The 24590-nt window shown below is 36.9% G+C and overlaps 1 protein-coding gene across 5 annotated transcripts in view; it reads left to right on the top strand.

The window, feature by feature from the left end:
• Lrp1b (LDL receptor related protein 1B) overlaps positions 1 to 24590 on the top strand; it is a 1950932-nt gene that overhangs the window by 859298 nt on the left and 1067044 nt on the right. For all 5 annotated transcript variants that reach the window (XM_052726598.1, XM_052726596.1, XM_052726595.1 and 2 more), the window contains exon 5: positions 5724 to 5852. In XM_052726598.1, coding sequence (XP_052582558.1) covers positions 5724 to 5852 — 129 coding nt within the window. The remainder of the gene's footprint in view (positions 1 to 5723; positions 5853 to 24590) is intronic.

The raw sequence follows: 24590 nt of genomic DNA, 5'->3' as shown, positions 1-24590 counted from the left end.
TCTCACAACACAGTGTGAAAGTCATTCAAGTAAGGCAATTTCTGTACATACAGTACATGTTAGAAAATGATTTAGCATGTAATATAAGAGTCTTATATTATTCCAAGATCAGTACCCTATTTTCTGACTCTCAAAGACAGTTTTTATTGGATTCTGTTGGGTTTTTAATTCTGATCATTGACATCCTTGAAAAGTTCTTGTTTATAATATCCTCAAAGATAACGGAGTCCCCTACAGGGCATCTTCATGGAGGTCAATTCCATACCTGTCCTCCTGACATTCAGATACTATTTTATACCAGATAAATTTGTCTTCAGATTCCTTTCACTGTGGGGAATAGGCAATTTTATCTTTTCTTTTTATGTCTAGTATTAATATACTACTAACTTCCAAGCCTAGGTCAGAGGTCAGATCTCTCTCTCTCTCTCTCTCTCTCTCTCTCTCTCTCTCTCTCTCTCTGTCTCTCTGTCTCTCACATCAGTCCTACATTTTCCATTGCTTTTTGCACATTACCCAAAGAATACCCTACAGACCCCTGAAACATTTTTCACAAATATAACTTATAATCTCCCTCTACTCAAATCCACACTTCCTATATTATTTACTTCAATATTGGATGACTGTTCACTTCTATTATCTAGCTTTCAAATGTTATTTAGTCTACTTCTTAAAGTTTTGTCTATTCCCTTTTCTCTTTTATTACTGCCACTGACCTCAGAATATAATTAATTTAAAATGAGCTGGGTGGGGTAGCACAAGGAGGATTAGGAGTTTATGACCAGACTGCATAGGAGTTCTAAGGCCAACCCAGACCTCATGAGACACTGTCTCAAACAAATGTATGCACACACAAACACATACACACACACAGCAAACATATACATATATATATATAATTTATTTTTCTGAAGTTAATATTTTGTTGGTTTTCTAGTTGAAATTCTCCCTCTACTTTCATCAATCCATCTTTAACCCAAATTCATTTAGAATTAGAAAACAAAAATTGTAACATGAATCTTAACTGGTCTTAACAATAAAAATCTGGAGTCAGATATAGGGATAAATGTTGAAAGATCAGAGAGACAAAGGAGCAAGCCACAGCCACTTTTTACCTCCACTGTTTCCTCTGACCAAAAGGGAAGAGCTCCTGTCTCCACCCCACCTTATCATTTCCTCTCCCTGCCCAGCCATATCATTTCCTGTTTCTTTCTCCCAAGTACTAGGATTAAAGGCATGTGCCTCCCAAGGACTTGGATCAAAGGCATGAGATCCCAAGAGTTGGCATTAAAGGTGTGTGCCACTACTGCCTGGGGGGCCTAGCTCCATACTCTGATATCCAGGAAAGCTTTATTTGTTAGAGCACAAATAAAATATCACTACATTTCTCCTTTTCTGTCTAAAATAAAAAATGTAAGGTTATAACTAATGTAAGAAAAACTATATATAATAAGTACAATAACTATATGCAATGTATATAGTCAATAAATACATCAACAATGTCTAGTCCATTAACAATTGATAAATTCAGAGAAAATACTCCATATCTATATTATCTTGGTGAGTCCAAAAGGTTGTACCTAATTCACTTTCTATTCTAACTTGCATTACCAACAACAGTTTTTAACATCTCACAACCTTATATACTTTATACCTCTTTAGTGAATTTATTTTCTGAATCAGGTAACAAGGAAAACTATAACTATAACTATAACTGTAACTATAAAGTCTTCAACTCCATCAGAGACCTGAGAAGAAAATAATATTGCCTAAGGAAGCAGGAAGGGCAAACAAACAACTTCCAAAAAATGTGAGAAATGACAGAAGCAACTGGCTACCTAGACAGTCAACCAAGGTTTCTTTGCAACATTGGGGCATCTATCTTTGCCCTAGAGGTCTAGAATATCTGATAGATATATCTGTGAATCAGGATTTTCTGAAAGGCTGTCCTACTTTGTCTTGGCAAAGTTCAACAGTCCTTTCTTTTGTGTCCTGCTTGTCCCATTTAGACAGCATACTGTCAGCAGTCAAGGCAAGGGCATTTTTTTGCCCAATGGCTAACTTTGGCCACAAAGAAAGTAAACCCCATGTGGAGTTTTGCCCATCATCTTCTCTGAAGTAGATTGGTGTTGCCAGGAGCAGATTTGTCTAATTGTCATTAAATAAAGAACCAATGTTATTAAAACATCTTACATGCCATATTCTGTAGATCCCTGAAGTGTTTGAAGACCACCTGTCTACCTACAGTATATCCATTTGACTTTGAAAACATACCTAATATGACCACAAGCTTAATCATAATAGGTGACTAGCTACTAACATGCATTTATTTATTAACCTAAATAGTTTGTAACAAAAACTTCAAGAACTATCAGTTTGCATTATATTGTTAAATGAAATGGATAGGTACAATACCTTGAACAAGATTAGAAATGTATTACAGTATGTTCTAACAAAAATAATCTTAACTTTGTATCAATATACAAAGATCTATATAAATATACAATATTTAAAACAAGCAGTTACTTTTTAAAAGTGGATTCAATAGTCTACCCTTTTATGCTATCCTTTCAATATTGCCCTTTTGTTCTTTTCAAAACAAGAACCCAGAATCTAAACTACTTTGTTCAGCCTTTTTCCAGATCATTACCAATAACAACTTGTAACCAACCCCCTAAACAATGACAAATATCCACAACCCAATGAATAACAAAAAACCACCCATCCCACCTCAAGGGAATGTAGGCATGATGTTCTTAAATTTCCTTCCTGCTGTCTGGGGGCAGTGGCATCTGTAGGGGATCCTGAAAAGAAAAATTTGAGTCAATTGTCAAGTCCTGCAAGAGGTAGCTGTATCATTTGTTGTCCAGTAGGGCAATCGGAAAGTGCAGGGCTTGTCTCAAGTCCAGGGTAGTGTAGTCTGTGAGGCTGGATCATCTCAGCTAACCACCTCAAAATAATCCTGACTGAGCAATTTGCAGTCCAAAGCTGATCTTTGGGTTGTGTTTTTCAGCCTAGTGGTGTTATCATAGACGATGTGGAATCTTCTTGTGTAGCCCCACCATCCTTTTGAAGACTTCAAAGGTCATTGTTAGGCATGGTCATGGTTCACTGCAGAAAACTTAGACACTGTAAATGTCATATTCAACAGATCTCAAAGAAGTTAAAAGATCAATATTAGTTATGTACATCCAGAGTACAAAAACTTAATTCCTAGTTCCCTTATAGAGACTCAAACCTGAAATCACATACAGGAAGCTAGATAAAGCCTTTTTCTAGACTTAGTACTCTATATGACAATTAATATCATGACAAAAATTTGGACACATTGAATGCCAGATGTAGTGTGAATCATAATTGGTACTAACAATAAAAACCTGGAGTCAGATATAGGGGTTAATGCTAAAAGATCAGAGAGACAAAGGAGCAAGCCACAGCCCCTTCTTACCTCTACTGAATCCTCAGACCAAAAAGGACAAACTCCTGTTTCCACCCCACCTTATCTCTTCCTCTTTCTGCCTAGCCATATCACTTCCTGTTTTCTCCTCCCAAGTGCTGGAATTAAAGGCATGTGCCTCCCAAGAACTAGGATAAAAGGCATGAGATCCCAAGTGCTGGAATTAAAGGTGCAAGCCACCACTGCCTGGCCTCTAATGGCTAGCTTTACACTCTGATCACCAGGCAAGCTTTATTTGTTAGAGCACAAAGAAAATATTACCACAAAAGATTATAACTTGGCTCCTTTCTAATTAGTATTTTCCAATTGTTGTATGGAATATATACAGTCCTCCAGATTAACATAAAAATTACTTTATTATCAGAACTATAAATTACTTCTCCTCTTTTACACCCTTACACCACTTGACTCTGTAGCTGGAGATATCTCCAGTCCCGCCCAGGCCCATAGCCACTCAGACCCAAATAAACACACAGACATTTATGTTATTTAAACTGTTTGGCTTAATGGCTCAGACTTCTTGCTATCTAGTTCTTATATCTTAAATTAACCTATTTCTATTAATCTTTAAGTTGCCACATGGCTTGTGGCTTACCAGTACTTTACATGTTACTTCTCATGGAGGCAGCTGGCAGCATCTCTTGACTCAGCCTTTCCGTTCCCGGAATTCCCCTCTCTGCTTGTCCCACCTATACTTCCTGCCTGGCAACTGGCCAATCAGCATTTTATTTATCAACCAAATCAGAGCAATACATTCACAGCATACAGAGCGATCGATATCCACAGCATGACTCCTTCAGATCAAATCCCTATGTTATCTCAATGCCTGTTGGAAGCTTCTAACTCTAATTGTAATGTGTGTGTTTGTTTGTTTGTTTGTTTAGACTAGGGAAATCCTAATATTGTTTAAACTCAGTTTATTATGGAATTTTCTTTTTTAATTGAAAAAAGTTTTTTTTTACCTTAGTACATTCTGATTATTGTTTCTTCTATCTCAACTCCTCTAATATTCTCTCTTCTTTCCCATCCACCCAAATCCACTCCTTTTCTTTCTGTGTCTCATTACAAAACAAACAGGCATTTGAAAATAATACAATGGGATACTTTTTAAACAAACAAACAACAGGTGAAACATAGAACAAAAAAAAGGAAAGAAACACATACAGACACAAACAAACACACATACACATACACAGACACACACACACACAGACACACACACACACACACACACACACACACACACACACACACACACACACCCCATTCAAACAAAATCGGAAACCATGCTATGTAAGTAAAAGATCTGTGAGGCAGGAAAAAACAAAACAAAAAAATGCTCCAATAATATCATTGAGTTTGTTTTGAGTTGGCCACCTGCTATTGGACATGGGGCCTATACTTATGTTTTACTTAAGTGTGCTTTCTATATTTAGTGAATTCTATAAATAGTAAGACTCAATTAGAGAAAGAATTTTTTTCTGATAAAGGCAGTTATCAATTGAAACAATAGAAGGAGAAGGTAGACTATAGATGATAACCCAAATCTAATTAAGAGAAAATTCATGAGGTCCAGCTAGATAGCTCAGCAGATGAAAGTACTTGTTGCCCAAACCTGAGTTGCATGCCTGTAACTCATGAACACAAATGTGGGAGAGAACTGACTCTGCTAATGTGTCCTCTGACCTCTACATCCATGTCATGAATTCATGTATGCCTACATATATCACAGGCACATGTATACAACAATAACAAAATAAAATGTTAAATATTTAAAAATGATAACATTTTTAGTTTCAACAAGTGTCTGATAATTTCCCTTTTCAAAATAGTGAAGATTGTTTGCATGGTTTGGCTCAAAACTCACGTTTAATCTGAAGACCAGAAGACTTCTACTAGATTAATTCTTAGATAAAAGAGTGAAAAGGCCATTCCTATAAATACTGGAATTATTTAACAAATATATACTAAAGTGCATTTTACAGCATTATAAAGACAATCATGTTTGTTTAGTTAGCATGACCATCACAATTTAAGTCTGGACCCTTTTATAACAAATAATTTAATACTAAATATGATCTTTTTACTTGGTAAATATTAAGAGAGCAATGAGCTTGACTTTCAGTTGGAATTATTTTATATAGTTTTTTTTTTAATTAGCTCATCTTTTTAAAAAAATAATCTATTTGAAAATAAATACTTTCTTCAAGGAAAAATTTAAATCTCCAAGCATAAAGTTGCTTAGAAATGACATTAATTTTTCTTTCAGATCAAGATGAATGTAGCATTTATGGTACTTGCAGCCAGACCTGCAGAAATACATACGGATCCTACGTTTGCAGTTGTGTGGAAGGCTATATAATGCAGTCAGACAACAGAACTTGCAAGGTTAAAAATGGTAAGTGATGGTCTTTTTTCTTCCAGAGTCTCTTTCTCTCTTTTTGGGGGCTTTTCTTTTGCAATGTGGTGTAGCTATGTGTGGTGGCTTTCCCTCCTGTGAACACACTGAACATACTAGAAACTCAGAACAATCCTTCTGATAGTTGTTACTCTTATAAAACCTATTCAAGCCCGTCAGTGGTGGTGCATGCCTTTAATCTCAGCACTTGGGAGGCAGAAGCAGGCACAACTCTGTGAGTTTGAGGACAGCCTTGGCTATAGAGTGAGTTCTAAGAAAGGCTCCAAAGCTACACAGAGAAACCCTGTCTCAAAAATAAAGAAATAAAATAAAATAAAAAATAAAAAGAAGCCAATCAACTGTTTCACCCATTCAGAGGGCCTGATCCAGTTGGTGACCCCTCAGCCATTGGTTCATAGTTCATGTGTTTCCATTCGTTTGGCTATTTGTCCCTGTGCTTTATCCAACCTTGGTCTCAACAATTCTCGCTCATATAAACCCTCCTCATTCTCGCTAATTGAACTCCCAGAGATCCACCCGGGGCCTAGCCATGGATCTCTGCATCCAGATCCCTCAGTAGTTGGATGGGGTTTCTAACACGACAATTAGGGTGTTTGGCCATCCCATCACCAGAGTAGGTAAGTTCAGGCTGTCTCTCGACCATTGCCAGCAGTCTGTTGTGGAGGCATCCAGGCATTGGGACCGGGTCCTGTGCTCATTGCATGAGTTGGCTGTTTGAAACCTGGGGCCTACGCAGGATTGCTTGGCTCGGCCTGGGAGGAGGGGACTGGACCTACCTGGACTGAGTCTACCAGGTTGATCTCAGTCCGTGGGGGAGGCTTTGCCCTGGAGGAGGTGGGAATGGGGGGTGGGGTGGGGGGAAGGTGAGGGGGGCCGGAGCGGGGAGAACAAGGGAATCCGTGGCTGATATGTAGAACTGAATTGTATTGCAAAATAAAAATAAAAAATTAAAAAAAAATAAAAAGAAATAAAAATAAAACCTATTTAATAGGAGAAATGTCTAATTAGAAAGTAGGTGGATTAATGGATTTTAATTACCAATTCTTTTACCTCACTCTGTAATATAAGTGGGTTCTGTAGACTTTTGCTTTGAGCCTAAAATTTCTATTCCATATTCTAAAGTAGTCTGCTAAAACTCAATTTAGTTTACTGTTTTACTTAAAATTTGTCAATAACTTCCTCCCATCCTGAGAATAAAATATGAGCTGCTTGAAAGAGTATGAGGGTCTAACCTTCTAACTTACTGTTTACCTTCCCAATTCTATGTCCCTGTCCCTACCCCTGCCCCGGCCTCCACCTCTTCAGTTCTCTATCCCAGAAATTCTGTTTTCCTTCTTCAACTGTACTGAACTTGCCTTGAGTCATTCCACATGTGAGGCTGCAATGCACTCAGCTACCCAAATCATGTGACTGTTCCCTTCGCTTTCAAGGCTCAGTCACAAGGTCAACATTCAAATGATTTTCCATGAATATTCCATGTATAGGTGTATATTCATTCCATTACTATCTTTGTGTGTGTGTGTGTGTGTGTGTGTGTGTGTGTGTGTGTGTGTGTGTGTGTATACTCTAATACTATATGGATTCCCAGCATCTTTGTATTTATTGCACTACCATTTGAGATTAATTTTATTTCTAAATAATTCTTCGTGGTTTATATGAAAGGGAAAGGGGAAGAAAGACAAAAAAGAAGGAAAAAAGAGAAGATGGAGAGATGGAGGGGGACAATGAGAAAATGAATTTAGCCTCCACATTAAAATTATACAATCTAATGATCCATACTTGAATGTTTAAATCCCATGTGAAGAAACTGCTTCTTTTTTGTTACTGTTTACCAGCAAATAAAACTTTTAGTTTCTACATAGCTTTCAGCAGATAGTAAACACTTGGTGAACATTGTTGGTTTAATGAAGTATCTTGGAGACACACTAGTAACAAGAGGGTACTGCTGTAACTTATGTGGTTGAATTATCTCCAGAATACCATGAAGGAATATTACAGACAATGTTTCACCTAGACTGGCTAATTTCCCTTAACCATGTTTTCATGTCGTGTACTTCAAATTATGTTGGAGAAGGAAGAGTGCTCTCCTAACCCTATTAGCAAGTATTGAGTTACAAGAGGGACGTATGACTTTTTTGAAGCTAAACTGAGTGAAACTCAGGAAATTGCTGCTCTGAGTTTCTTTTATAAACCTCATAACATGTTTGACCATTTCCTTGAGATAGCATGTAAGTTGTTTTGTAAAAAATATTTGTATATAAAATCTTAAAGAGAAACTCACTCCATTCTTCATTTGTCTCTTTGAATTAGCAACTTCATATACACAGCCCTAATTATTTGAGTGTGGGATTCGGACCTTTAAAACCATTAACCCATGTCCTATGTGCCCAATTTCCCTTTCATGAAGCATTCTAATTCAAAATATTGATGTACTGAAGAAAGCTGATTCTTCGATGTTTCTATTGAGTCAGACAATATTGCCTGGGATACTCAGGGAAAATGAATTGTGATAAACCTGACTCAAGAGAAACTGCTTCCCTTTCTGCCGAAGGAGCTTATCTGACAGTAACAGGATATGACTAGAGAGGGGTGGCACATGGTAATGTCACACTGTATCAAGGAAAGGTGATGACACTGGAATTGATAATGGAGTATACAAATCACCTCCATGCCCTTAGCTTGAAGACAATATCTGCCTACAGATTTTGAAAAACAAACAGTTGCTATGGCAATATTGTTCTGGCTTAACGTTTAAGGGAAACAAGTTGCTAAGAAGGACCTAAGTCTATAACAAAGATCAACTGCTTTTGAAGGTCACATGAATATTTGATTCCACACATTTGCACAATCCAGGAAGAAAGCCATCAGTTTGTTTTAGTTTTCTTGCATTTAGAGCAAATGAAACAGAGACAATAGGCGATTTTGGTTACACATACAATTTCTACTTAATGTACCACATTTTATACACACACAGAGAGAGAGAGAGAGAGAGAGAGAGAGAGAGAGAGAGAGAGAGAGAGAGGGGAGGGAGGGAGGGAGGGAGGGAGGGAGGGAGGGAGGGAGGGAGGGAGAGAGAGAGATCATTGAGGCAGAGGCTCTTCTAAGTACCTTAGAACAGGTAGTTAACTGGCTTGCAAGTTGCTTACAAAGGTGCTGGAGTTCCAACATGAATTAATGTTGTGGCCTTCTAACTCTTCACTTCAAAGCAAGCCTGTGCTGTCTTATTGTCAATCTGACAATCAATAATAATTAGGCAATTTGATACAGTTAATCGGTTATGTTGGCTTCGTAGTATCATGCTTGAGCACAAGTAAAATTTATAAGCCTTAAGAACATCTTTATGAAGCATGCCTGATGGAGAGGGGCGCGGGTTGTAGGCTTTGTGGTCAAGAGGAAAGGGAACAATATTAAGCAAGAAGCTATAGTTCTTAATTCATGAAATGGAGGATTCCCTCCCCCGATATGTTTCACACTTTGTTTCAATCAAACACTTCTTTGTTGGAAACCTCCATAGGCAATCTTCTTGCAGTCATACTTGATACTGCACACCACTTACCCCAATAGGAATAGTTTATAAAAGAAAATCAGTAATATACATTTGTAAAGTAACAACAGGCATGAATATTGGGATAATCCTGAACTGTTGGAGGAGACTCACTGAAAGCAAGCAAGAGGAACTGATGTTTATGACTGCAATGGGGTTTACACTAAGGGCTAACAATTGTCTAATCAAATATTAAGTTCAAAACACCACTCATTTAGAGATACTGGTGAATCTTCCTCAATATTTTGACGTTTGTTTTAGAAACAGAATTCTGTTAGTGATAACATTTTATTTATTAAATGTACCTTTCTTTTTAAAAATGTTTTAAATTGAATTTGTTATAAAACATATGATTATGGGTATACTTGAACTTGGGGTTTAAAATGGGCTCACAGAGTACCAGTTCTAATAATGGAGAAAAGTGTTTCATTTAGAGACTTTTAGTAGCTTTACTTTGGAAACATTTAGGCTGGTTGGTCTGTTTGTTCTGTGTCCTAACCAACTAAGCAAAGCAGATCTCTTGTACCAGTGGAATTCCACTCACTGTCCTGGAGCACTGGCAGCATGAAGAGCCATGCACTGATTTTATGCTCATCACTGTGAAGGAAAGTCGGGGAGAGTGGTCTTCTTTTAGTGAGTAGAGCAGCTAAAGACTTTGGAGATGTGTGTGCCCATTGACTGGCTTCAGGATTCTTTTGTAGCTTATTTTTAAGTGTTTCTTTAGTTTTTTGAAATTATAATATTATTTTATAATTTCCCACTTATCTTTCCTCTCTTTAAACCCTGACACATTCCCCTTCTCGCATCCTTTCAAATCCATGGCCAATTTTTTCGTTAGTTGTAGTTGTTGATCTCTGTGTATGTGTGTGTATTCCTAAATATATAACTACAACCTACTCAGTCTGTCGAATGTTACCTGCTCCTATGGTTTCTGAGTTGACAATGGAAGCATGCATCTTTTATTTGCTGCTCACTGATTTAGGGAAACAAATAAACAAATAAAAAATAAGCCAGAATGAAGTGAAAACATCAATAGGTACTTGAAGTTTTATCTTGGCCTCATGCAATGCAGTGCATTGCTATACAGAGCTAGGACAACAACACACTCATGCTCCTTGCTGTTTGCATCACTATGGCAGGGAAGATAAAAGTAAGAGAGGAAAAAAATGAAACCGTAGCTTCCCATCCTCTTAATTAAAACGATGGAAATAATTTAGCATTTCCTTATGCTGTAATAAGGTATTTCAAGTTGGAGAATCAGTCATCAATGATGTCAGGGCTGTTTCTGCTTTTTAGACAGCAGGTGGGATCCTGTTTAGCAAAGATCTGTCTCCCTCCCAGTGTTGTGTGCAGCTCAGTTATTAAGGCATCGTATGGTTACTTTTTAAAATTCACCTCACATTAAAAGCTTTCTTATGAAACTAATGCCCCAGAATACTGTATATCACAGAAATGCTTCTCGGGAAAGATCAGTGAACTAGATCAAAGTTGCATCAGGACTTTTTGCTGTTTGGAAGGGTCCTTTCACTGACCTGTAAGTGTGATTGGCATTTGGTGACAAGATGAGATATGAAGTGTTCTTAGCTAAGAGTGGTCCCAGTTGAGCAGCACGGTACAGTAATTGGGTTTGTTCTTCTTTATGTGTCACATGTAGGTAGATGACATTATGAACATATAGTAAATGTTAGTGGCAGGAAATAGCTCAATGCTTAGAAAAGATTATGTACTTCCTTCATGTTCTTTAGAAGCTTCTGAAAACCAAGATGAAGAGAAAGGGGTATAGTTGAGACTAGAGAAAAGGGGAACCAACAGCCTGGATGTTACTGTAAGGAAAATTACATATTTTGCTACTTTTGCTGTATTATTTATGAATGACTATAATTTCGAGGTGATATTAGCCCCAGAGTGGTTTGGGCAGCTCTGTTTTAACTCTCTTGCATGTGTCAACTCCACTAAGGTCTCCCTTTCAGAAAAACCAGAAATGTTAGAAGGGCTGTATGTGAGCTAAGGAGAGTCCACAGTAAGATGAACTCTCTTCTGAACAACTAAGCTGTATTCCCAGAAGCTCTGCCCTATGGGAATTCTAGAATTTACCCAAATGTCTGAAATCCTGAGCAGGTAGCCTGGTCATAGATAAATATTTATTATAAGGAATTATTTCTGTGACATGCATTATCTGTCCCACTGTGGGATGAATTGGATAAAAATTTCCAGTGGCATTTTCATTTCTCAAATTACATAATATAGATTTTTCCCCCTATGTAAAAGCTGTTCAAGAGTAGAACAGCACAAGACATAATAACTCCTGATGAATATTTTCATGGCTTCCTTTTTTGTTTAGTTTTTGGCTGGAAGACATCATCATCTTCATAGTCTAGCACATTTCTTAACATGTCTATATTTTTAACCAGCAACAAAGTTACAAGATGAATAAGGGATAACACAGCCAGGGAATCTTATGTGTTATCACGCCTTTGATTTACACTTATTTGGGAAAGTATTACCTATGACAAGGAAGCATATTCTTCATTAGCTTTTGAAGATGTTTCTTTCTACAGTTTATCTGAGGCCTTTTTCTGATATAGAAAAAATGACACATTTATAAGCTACAATGTGACAATCATAAATTTTGTTTTTTAATCAATGACATACTAGATACAACTTTCTTTATATTCTTTAAATGTTTTTGTAGAACAGCTATCAAATCATTACCTAAATTCTCAAATTAGAACATTTAATAAATTACACCAAACCTTATAGGTGTCCTTTTTAAAATATTGGACAAATTTAATGAATAATGACAAAAATGGAAACACTTAAGCTTGTAGAAATGACAAGTGATTGAAAGATAGATGGTTTATAGGTATAATTATAAGGCATTCGTAATATGTTTAATATTATGCCCATTTAGCACAGGAATGCTAGTAGGTCTGCCCCTAGCACCTAGGATCTATAGAATCTATATTCGTGGCCACCATATTGGGTTTCAACTTACAAAGTCTTACATTTTATCAAAGTAGTTGGTTCCTCCCATGATGCTTGTACCACTACTGCACTACTGGGCATATCTTTGAAGGGCAGTTATTTTTGTGACTTACAGGCTTCACAGCTGGGTAAGAATAGTAATTGCTTTTACCTGCCAATAGTATGTATAGTACCTTCCAGCACTCTGAAAGCTAGCTAGTAGGGATTAAGCTTCCAGGTCAGTATGCATTTGATTTCTCCTTGTTCTTTAAATCAAGTGTGTCTTATCTTCAGCAAAAGGAATGATTAAGAGCATTGGCAGTAACCAGTAACTTTTGGGGGTCTATAAGATACAACTTTCCAGCAACTCCAGAAGAGGTAACCCATTCCTGGCATTGGGGATTTAATTGCTAGCATGTGGTGTCTAGTAGCAGCATTATTGCTTCATTATAAGACAAATTATTTTAAATGGTTTTTATATGTGTATGTATACAGTTTGCAAAGCTTCTATAATACTAGGCTTCCATATAATATTTTTCCAAGTATCTTTAGTATTGCCTATCAGTTTCCATATCCTCTCCTCCACTCTGGCCTCCTATTCCCCCATTAGACCATCCTTATTCCATTATTCTCCATCCCCATTTATAGCACTGGGTCTATTTCCCTTCACTAGAAATGCCCTCCATGACCTTTTGCTAATTTCCTTTTCTCCGTGATTATTCTGAGTGAATCACACATGTGATTCAAAACTAACATTCACAAATTAAAGCATGCAACTTCAACTTTCTGGTTCTAGGTTACCTCACTTTAGAATAGTTGTTTTCAGTTCCATTCATTTTCCTGAGAATGTGATAAATTTCTAACATAATTTTTCTAACAGCTAGACAATACTCCATTATGTAAAAGTACCTCATTTTCATTATTCATTCATTAGTTGATGGACATCTAGGTTGTTTCCATTTAGGAAATGGAAAACTATTGTGGAAATGGAAAGATATGGTTCACAGAGTAGCAATGAACATGGGTTAACAGGTATCTATACACTAGGATATAGAATCCCTTGGTCAAATGCCTAGTATATAGTATAGCTCTATCACGTGGTAACTGTTTCTAGAGTTTTGAGGGATAGCCACACTGATTTCCACAGTGGCTATATCAGTTTGCCCTCACACTTACACCAGCAATAAATGAGTCACGTGTTTTCCTGCATCTTTGCAAGAATTTATCATCATTAGGTCTTTTGATTCGAGCTACTATGACTGGGGAAGGATGAAATCTCAAGTAGTTTTAATTTTGATTTATTTGTGCCTAAAGATGAAACATTCTTTTAATGTTCTCTAGCTGTTTGGGCTGTTGTTGTTTTGTTTTTTTTTTTTTTTTTTTTTTTGTTCTGTGAGAACTCTCCTTATTTCCACACCTCATTTTTAACTTTCTTTTTGCTTGCTTTGGTTGTTGCTGTTTTTGTTTTAGTTCTTCAAATACTCTAAGTAATTGCTGTCTGTCAGGTCTACATCTGGTAAAGGTTTTTGTTTGTTTGTTTGGTTGTTTATTTTTCCCCTGCTGTAGGCTTCCTTTGCACTTGAATGGTGGTGTCCTTGACTGTACAGAAGATTTTCAGTTTCATGAAGCTTCATTTAATATTTGCTGATAGAAATGCCTATGTTACTAAGGTCCTGCTCAGAAAGTCTTTTCCGTTGTGCGGCTATGGCACACGCCTTCAATCCCAGCACTCGGGAGGCAGAGGCAGGAGGATCTCTGTGAGTTCAAGGCCAGCCTGGTCTACAGAGTGAGATCCAGGACAGGCACCAAAACTACACGGAGAAACCCTGTCTCAAAAACAAACAAACAAAAACAGAAAGTCTTTTCCTCTGCCAATGAGTTCAAGCACATTCTCTACTTATTCCTCTATCAAGCTCAGAGTACCAGATATTTTTCAGGTACTTGAGCCATTTGGGGTAGAGTTTTGTGCTGGGTGAGAGATGAGAATATAGTTTTACTCTTCTACATGCAGCTATCCAGTCTGACTAGCAACATTTGTTGAAGACAGTGTCTTTTCTCCAATGTCTGTTGATGGCCTCTTTGTCAATAATCAGTTGGGTTTTTTTGTTTTATTTTCTTTTCCTTTGGTTGGTATGGTTTATTATTTTTGGGGATTTTTGTTGTTGTTGTTGGTTTTGGGAGATTGGAGACACGGCTTATCATTTAAGAACACTTATTGCACTTGCAGAAATTTGGAAAATACAGATGTGTTTCCCAGAACCCATGTGAGAACTAATGACCCTCTAATTCCAGTTGCAGCGAATCTGATTCCCTTCTCTAGCCTCTGTGGGTAGTGCACTCATATGGTGCATGTACATATATAAAAGCACACAAAAATAGAAATAAATAAATCTTTTTAAAAATCAGGTGGCTATCCATGTATGGCCTTAGATGTGGGTCCTCTATTCCATTTATCAATGTTTTTTATGCCTGTACCATGCTGTTTTTATTACCATGGCTCAGCAATTATAACTTGAAATCAGGTATGGTGATACTTCCTGTAATTGTTTTATTGTTCTGGATTGATTTAGGTATCTGGGTCTTTTGTGTTTACAGATGAAATTTAAGATTATCATTTAAAATTCTGTGAGAAATTATATTTGAACTTTGACAGGATTGCCTTGATTCTATAAATTGCTTTGATAAATGGGCATTTTTGCTATGTTAGTACGACCAATGCATGAGCATTTGATATATTTGTTTTCTGGTTATCTTCTTCCATTTATTTCTTTGGAGTACTAAAATTTTCATTGTACAAGTCTTTCATTTCCTTGATTAAGTTTAACCTAGTGCATAATGTTGAAGCTATTGTGAATGATAGTTACCTTGATTTCTTTTTCACCAAGTTTTTTTTTGTGTATTGGAATTATAGGAAGGCACTGTTTTTTTTTAATTATTTTTACATTCTGCAACAAGGATGAATGTGTCCAGCAGTTGTAAGGTACTTCTGGTGGAATCTTTAGGATCTTTTATGTGTAGAATCATTTTATCTCAACCTTCATCAAAAATGCTTCTGTTTGCAGCAGATGGCAATTAACACAGAGACCCACAACTGGCCAAGATATAGAGAATAAGAAACTGTGGAAAGCTCAGTGCTAAACTGTTTATCTGCATCACACTCTCCTCCTTCGAAGGCTCAGGATCATTACAGAAGAGGAGGCAGAAGGGTCATAAGACACAAGGGCAGTAGGTGACTATAGGAAATAGTGTTTCAGGACACAAAAGAAAGTTGCACATATGAAGTCATAGCAATTTAGCAGCATGCACAAGACCTGTGCAAGTTTAAGATAGCTAAAACCCTAGCTTTGAGAGGGGAGATGAGCATGAAGTCCCATCCCAAACTGACAAACTATTGGAAATTTACATCTTCAGGGATAGGGCGAGACAGTTTTCTCTAAGACTTTGGTATCTACTATGTCAACCATTCTCCAGTAGATAGATACACATACAAGGGTATATAGGCAGTACAAATTGCACATTATGGGCTTGGAAAATAGAGGGCACTGAATTTGGTGGGTAGGGAAAGGTGATGTTTTATGGAAGAATTCTAATATAATCTTGATAGGACTGAATATAATCAAAATACGTTGTGTTAAATTCTTTTTAAAAAACTAATAAAATAAAAGAGAAAATGGATAATTTGTTAAATAAGACTAAAATAAACATATGTAAAAAATGTATACCTTTTTAATGTTTGAAAAATTTTAAAACTTTACAATTACTTAAAACCTCAGGAGGATAAAAAGCTTAAAGCTTGAAAAGTAGAATAACTTTGTCTTTTTATATAAAAAATAATTTTTCTTTAGAAAGCCTTCAAGGCATAGCTTGTATCAATTGCAATCAACAGAGTTTGATAAAAAATCTAGAGTAATAATAGCAGTTAGAGAATACCCCTTTGGCAGTTCTCTCCTTGTACCATCATGGGCTAGGATGATTAATATCCTGGTATTCTCTCTAGTCATGCTGCCTACAGTCTTTTCGGTTTTTAAAGGAGAAAATCTGTTGCATTGATTTCATTTCTAAATGCATGAAAGCGTTTCTTCTTAGCAATAGGACCCAAGTAGTACAGATTCTGATGATGCCTTCCACAAAACAGAGTCCTGTGAAAACTATTAGCTAAATTGTCCCTAAATGCTCTTCTGATGTTCAGAATAGTATACTATTAAGTTACAGAGGACATATCTGAAAATGAAGTTTGTTTGGTATATCATTGAATACTCAGTACTTAATCTGTCTTCATAATAGTAATGTTTAAAACTGTGATCTTAAATACAGGTTGTATGTTTACATTGGTAGGAGGCCCTGTAAAAAATACTGAAATAGTTTAAATAACCTGTCCATTTTCTCTCTTCTAGATAATGAGTTTCATGTACCACCTTCCTCCTCTTTACTCTGAGGTGATCTTATTCACATATCCTTGAGAAAGTACAAGTGATTAAAATAGAACTTTCTCAGGCCAAGTCCATTAACATAAGACTCTGTGTGGCCCCACAACACATAAGTTTACCTTCCTCCTACTTGATTTGAAGAATGAACCAACATTTTTCCTCTTAGCAAAGACTTCCTTGTTCCTCAGTTCATCCTCTAACATATTTAAAGATTAGCCTTATGTAGTTATCTATTTTTTGAAATCACTCAAATTTTACTCTTTGATTTTTTTAAATATTATTTTTATTAGTTTGCAAAGTCACATATTTCTATATGTCATTTCCAAATATACTTTGTTGTGGTTATTCCTGGCTACTCTTGCCCTCTACCTTGTTTTCTGTACTCTTTCACTTTCAGTATACCCTTCCATGTTATTGTTTGGTCCTATCCACTGCCCTCCTTTAAGTCATTCTTCCGGTCCTGGATCTCATTCTACTTGCCTGATCTTTGCCCACACTACTGCCACAGAGATGTACATTTAGTGGCCAGGGCTCACATATGACAGAGAGCATGTGGTATTTGTCTTTCTGAGCTGGAGTTATTGTTCCCGGAGAAGTTGAGGTTCCCTGTTTGGATTCTTCATCTTATCAATAAAATAATTTAGCAAAGGCTTAGAAAGGAGCTCAAAGGCAATTTCATTAGAGATAGAAATAAAACCAACGGGACAAGAAAGCTGCAAACTCAGCAACTGCTCAGTGACAGAGAAGAGGAGAGAAGAGAGTGTCAAGAAACACGATATGTTCAGAAGTAGAGCTCCACAAACGGCTGTATGGTAGAAGGGTAAGCAAACTACAGAGAAACTGAGAAACTGCGTGTAAGGGAATGCATGCTTGGGCTTTTGGCAAGTATCAAAAAAAGAATAGGAAAGAAAGAAAGAATGAAATGGGAAGTTTACACTCAACAGAGTAGCTCAGATAAGCTGCCCAACTTAACTGTCTTCCACGGCAAAAACTATGTTTGCATCAAGCAAGTGACTACTTGGCAGGAAAAACACATTATCTCACTAAGGGGATAAGAGGAAAAATGATCTTCTCACAACATATTCAGGTGAATCAAATGGAGTAGTCTCCTAGCTAGGTGAATGACAGGGCCATCTGGACCAATAGTTAAACCCAAGAACTGAGGTAGAAATCAAGCCCCATTATTTTCACCAGGAGGGAGAGGAAGGACAGTTATAACATTCATTATTATTGTTTTAGTATTACCAGAGAATTGGGAAATGCAATTCAAATCTAAGACAGAGGGTTCCATCCTCAATAACATCCAAGGCTACTGTGCTGTCTGGTTTTGTGTCAACTTGTCACAAGCTAGGGTCACTTGGAAAGGGAGGAGCCTCAGTAGAGAAAATTCCTCCCTGGGCTATTGGCTGGCCTGTGGAGCATTTTCTTAATTATTGATTGATGTGGGAGTATACATACCATTGTGGGTGGTGACACTCATGGGCTGGTGGTCCTGGATTCTATAAGAAAGTGTGCTGAACAAGTCATGGGGAGCAAGCCAGTAATCAGCACTCTTATATTGCCTCAGCAGATGCTCCTACTCCTGCCCTGTTTGAGTTCCTGTTCTGACTTCCTTCAATGATGAAAATGATGTGGGCATGTAAACCAAATAAACTCTTCCCTCTCCGATTTGCTTTTTGGTCTTGGTGTTTCATCCCATCAGTAGAAACTCTGACTAAGACAGCTACTAATCACCATCTGCCACTTAATATTCTGCTGAATCTGTTTTCTAGTTCCATCCATTTTCCTATACATTTCATAATTTTATCTTTCTTTATGGCTAAATAAGATTCCATTGTGTAAATACATACCACATTTTCATTATCCATTGATTGTTTGGGGGTATCTAGGTTGGTTCCATTTGCTTGCTGCTGTGAAAATAACAGCAATTATATATATATATATATATATATATATATATATATATATATATATTAATATATATATATTAATATATATATATCTTTGCAATTATCTGTCATGGGATGAGGAGGTCATTGGGAATTTACTCAGAAGTGGTATAGCTGGGCCATGCGTTTAGTTTTTTTAGTTTTTGAGAGGCAGTCAGCCAAACTGATTTCCATAGTAGCTGTAGTTGCTCTGTTTTACAGTCCCACCAACAGTGGATAAAGTTTGTTCTTTCCTTATATCAGCTCCAGTATATGGCACTGCCAAAATACTTGAGGAAACTAAATGGCGAAAAATTTTATATGATTTTGTTTAGCAAAATTAATATTGTGAAAATGTCCATATAACCAAAAAGTAGTCTAAACATTCAATGCAATCTTATCAAAATTCTAGTGGCATTTTTTACAGAACTAGGAAAAAAACCTAAAATTTGTATGGAAGTCCAAAAGACCACAAATAGCCAAAGAAATCCCAAGTAGTATGAATATAGCTGGAAATATTATATTACCTGAACCTAACTACATTACAGAGCCATCGTGACAAAGACAGAAGGATATTGGCACATAACCAGACAAAAAGACCTATGAAACATAACATAAGGTCTGAAGGTAAGCCTAAACAGGAATGGACACCAGGTGTTTGACAGCAGTTGGAAAAACTTCCATTGAAGAAAGATAGCCTTCTCAACTAAAGGTATTAGCAAAATTGTATACCCACCTTTGGAAAAATAAAATTAGATGCATATATCTCTTCCCTACACAAAATCAATTTAAATTTGATTTGAGATCTTAATCTTAGTCCAGAAACACTGAAAATGATGAAAAGAAAGAGGAGAAACAGGTTAGGCTTTAGGCACAGCAATGAACTCACTAGTGTTTTAGTCTGTCCTAGATCTTTGCAATTAATGTACCATAAAGATAAGTGTAAAAACTCTCTTTAGTGCCATGTTTTTCTCTAACTTTTGTGTTTTTCTCTTTTCCAGTAATAGAAATAATCCAAAGTGTATAATCATTCTCCACGTTTCCTCTTCTCTCTTGAACCTACTTTCCTAGATCTTAATATCATTATAACTCTCATGATTTATTACCAGTGGCTTCTATGTCATTAATCATTTATTGGTCCTCAGACTGTAAGACAGTTGTCTCCTTGACTATCCTCTCACTTATACAGCACTACCTTAGTGGAATTAGATTCGAAACTCCCTGGACTTTCCCTCCAGCTACTTTCCCGTCTCATTCTTTTTTCTGGTACTTGTCATTACTTTCTCTCTTCTTTCACTGTGTTTTCTTTCTCTAGTTAACTTCCTGAGTCATCTCATTCTTTGACTTGGATTTTAAAGCACTGCCTATTTTCTGGCTTTAAAAATTACATGAATTCAGAGGTTTCTAAGATTTTTTACCACCAGTGCTCAACACTTGATTGAACATAATAAAATAAACTGTTATGTTCACTGTTTCCATACCTATATTTATCAAAAGGTTCAGATTCCATGTATGCAAAACTGGCCTCTCTAGCCTATTCCATAGCAACGCTTTTATTTTCAGTATTGCCTGTCTTTGTTACTGTCACCTTCTTTTACCTCATTTTTAAAGCTAAGCATTAGACTCACAGTTGACTCCATTCCTCCTCTCAAACACTTTATTTCCATCTTTTTTGTTGATTTCTTACAGTTATGTTTTCCATATCTTCATGACATTTTTCACTGCCTAGAAATTTTGACCAGTATTTGCTTAGTACCTTGCTTAGTGTATCAGTTACTTTTCAGTTCCTGTGAGAAAATACCATGGCCAAGACAACCTAGAGAAACTAGAATTTGTTTGAGCTTACAATTCCAAAGGAATAGTAATCCTCAAAGTAAATTTTAAAACTTTCCTCATATTAGAGACATACCAGCAAGTAGCAGGCATGTGGGCAAGAATCTAAGAAAGCACATCCTCAACAGCAATCAAGAAGACAGACTCTTAAGTTCACAAAGCCCTCCCACAGTGATGCATTCCCCAGCCAGGATGCAACCTTCCCCAAAATGTATTCCCAACTGGAAACTAAGTGTGCAAATATCCATGCTTAAGGGAAACATTCTCATCCATACCACAACATTCCACCCTCAGGCCCCCACAGGCTCTTGGTCATGTTATAATGCAAATAATACTTAGTCTAATTTCACAAGTCCCTGTAGACCTTTACAGTCTCAACAGTTTATATGCCCAAAATCTCCTTTGATAATCAAGGAATATTTCTTAATGGTGACCCTCTCCTATAAAATAAAAAGGCCTACTCTTAATGTATAATGTCACAGAATATATATTTTCTTTCCAAAAGAGAAGAGTGACAGTATAGTGAAGAAATATTGGATCAAATCAAGACCAAAAGCCAGCATGTCAAACATCAAATCCTGTCCTTGGATGTCATTATCAAAGGGCTTGGATGTCTCTGCACCTTTAGCTTTGCTACCTACAATACAACATCTCCCTTGTGGATTGTGTTCATTTCCTTGATAAACGTGTCACAACTCTGGCATGCCCAACATCTTGAATTCTTCCCTGCAAAGCAAGTTTTATTTTCACAGCTTCATGCTATGGCCTTTCTGGGCCTCTTGCCTTCTCAGGACTTTAGCACAGGAATGCCCCTGCCATACGCTGGCTGACTGCAGTGACTCTCTGTAATTAAGGAGGCAGAATCCAGGACCCTGGCTCCCTTGAATCACATAGACAGCAGTTTTTATAGTAAGTAGCTTTCAAGAGGCAGAAAATTCCTTAGGCTCTTGTTCACAAGTTGGAAGCTTATCAAAGTGAGGTCTTGCCCTGAGTGTACTGTTCCCTTTTTCCACTGCAAAGCAAGAGGCCTTTCCTTAATGACACCAATCTCCTTGACAATTACAGCCTCAGTTGCAGCACATTCTCTGACTGCAACATTAAGCTTCCTAGTGCTCCTTTTCTCCCCAAACTGTACATTTTGTACTTCTTTCTGACCTACTTGCTGTTTTCATTATAGACCTCTAAAAGAGAAATTATTAACAGCCACGCCACATATTCACTGTTATACTGTCTTAAAAGTTCTTCTGCCAAAGAAAATAGCTCACCACTTTAAATCTAGCCTCAAGCCAGGTCTTATGATAAGAACAGAAAGCACTAAATTTCTTTGCCAAAATATCCCTCAAATGGCTTCTAGCACCATTGCTTTTAAAGACCTTTCTTCCTTATGAACTCTCTTGAGCCAGGCCTACACAGTCTACACTACTATCAGAGCTACAGTCTTCTAGGCTCCTACAAGAAGGGGCCATTATGCAATGCTGATATCATTCAAACTGCTTTTCTAATCCAAAGTTCCAAAGTCTTCCACATTCACAAAAAAAAAAAAAAAAAAGGGAAAAAGAGAAAGAAAAGAAAAGCAGCCGTCAGGTTCCTCACAGCAGCAGCCACTACTCTGGCACCAACTTCTCAACTTACTCTTCAGGTGTTGTGATAAAATACCGTGAACAAAGTAACTTAGAAAGGAAAGTTTATTCGGTTCCAGAGGAGTGAGTTCACCATGAAAGGCAGATATGATAGGGAGTGAACAATAGGTGTGGTGGCAAGGGCAGGAACCTGAGAGATCACATCCTCAACAGGAAGCAAGAAGTAGAGAGGGCAAACTGGAAGTAGGACAAGGCTGTGAGCTCTTAAAGCCCACCCCAGTGATGTTCTTCTAGCAAGGCTGCAGGTCCTCTGCGACAGAGCTACCAACTGGGAACTAGGTGTTGGAGTACTCAAGCTGATGAAAGATACTCCCCATTCAAATTATCAGACCAAGTAAAATGTATGCTATAGGAAAACAGCAATGTTGTTAGCTTTATTTTTCATATGTCTGGTATGTACATCAAGACTTGACAAAAGTTATCCATGTTCAATAAATATTTGTTGAACAAATAAATAAATGTTGGTGTGGTAGTTTCTTCCTTTTCAGCAAAATTACGTGTGGTCTTCATAAGAACAGATTTGAGATAGGAAATGTTTTATGAATAGGAGGCATACAGAAGCATTTTCAGATAAACAAATATATATTATATCTTAAACTTGAATGTTACCTAATTTAATCATGGAAGAAGAAACCTGTCTGCGTTTTGAAATTATGCTTTTATAGGTAAGGTAGTTCCTATTGACCATAATTAGAAAGGTTGCTGGGAGATTTTAAAGTAGCCTTTGGCCATCTCTCAGTAATTCAAATAAACTAGACATTTCTATAGGCCCTGCTTCTCATCATACTCATTTTGTAACTTAAAATTTCAATGAATTATACTTTGAGATATGGAGATTTACTATGACATCAACTACTTAAAAGTCCAATTTCTTTTCTCATTGTCTTGGTTATTGTCAGGATCCAACTTTTCATCATCATATTAAAATTATTATTTTTAACTTAAATATTCAATAAAATATATCCCAACAAAATATATTTAAAACACTAGAAAATCCAAAGTAGAAGAATCCTCAACATTTGCTGATTTATTGTTAATTATGTGGTAAGAAATGCTTTCAGGTGATACGTAACCATGCAAGCTGTTTATGAAATGGGAAAATTTCCTCTCCTAAGGGAGAAACCTTTACTTTTTTCTTAAATAAATCAATACAAACTGTATACTTTGTATAATGTTATTGAATATATAAATGTATATTCAGGACTAACCATTTGGTATTGGCTGAACAACTAGGGGGTCCTTCCCTAGGGAATACTATTTCTCCCATACATAGCATTCCTAAGTTGTTTGTAGTTTTTTTGTGAAGGGTTGGGAGTCCCCTTCCATGTTAACATGTCTGTAAGTGTTGTCCTTGTTCAGGTCTTGTGTAGGCAGCAGTGTTGATGAGAACGAGTACAGTTTCTCTGGTATTTATTGGAGCCTCAGGTGTACAGAATGCTGTTCCTCTAGCTCTTACAGTCTTTTCACGCTCTCTTCCTCTACAATCCCTGAATTTTAGGTGCAGGATTTAAATTGTAAGTGTGGAGCTGCGCATCATACTTGTTCGTTGCATTTTGATCAATTACAGTTTTCTGTAATGGTCTCACTCTCTTGAAAAGAGGTATTTCTTTGATGAGAGGTGAGACCTATGCTTATCTGTAAATGTAAGGTTCAATGTTCAGAATATAGTTAAGTTATTAAGGATGCTGGTTTAGTAAAATGGTGGTTTTAAGTTTTCCCCCAAGATCTATTACTTCATATGTCCTGGGTACCTGGGAGTGATTTCCTTTCTTATAGAACAGACCTTAAGTTCAATAATAAGAGTTATTGGTTACTTACAAGGTATGCATGCCACTATTCTACCTTTAGGGATATCTTGTTATACAAGTTATTGTTGTAGTTCATAGGGATCATAACTGGGTAGGACTATTGGTTGTTCCACTCCTTTGGAAGTTCACATGGTAACTTCTAGTACGATAAAAGCTAGACAGACCATGGGAAGGAGGCTTTCAGACCAAATCCAATTCAGATCCTCTGGATCTTGTGTCCACAGTACATGACATCTTCAGCAATCTCGACTTACCTTCCATCTCTAGGAGGCAACTAAAAGCAACATCATGTTTTGGGAATCTTTAAATCAAACCTAAACAACAACTCTCATGCCTGGTATGGGATTTGCCAGTCCATAAGGAAAAATTTCGCAGACTTATGTGTAGTTCAATAGTTTTAGGTAAATAGGTAGTACTGTAATTCTTTATGACTTTCCAGAATCTGTCTTAGAGTTTCTATTGCTGTATTAAAACACCATGACCAAAAAGCAAGTTGGACCAGAAAGGATTTATTCGGCTTATAATTCCACATTGCTGTTCATCACTGAAAAAGGTCAGGACAGAAACTCAAAC

The sequence above is a fragment of the Peromyscus californicus genome, unplaced genomic scaffold (assembly GCF_007827085.1).
Source record: "Peromyscus californicus insignis strain IS unplaced genomic scaffold, ASM782708v3 Scaffold_7__1_contigs__length_154581171, whole genome shotgun sequence".
Classification (NCBI taxonomy): domain Eukaryota; kingdom Metazoa; phylum Chordata; class Mammalia; order Rodentia; family Cricetidae; genus Peromyscus; species Peromyscus californicus.
The sequence above is the reverse complement of the archived record's forward strand: the minus strand, read 5'-3'. Positions and strand labels throughout refer to the sequence as shown.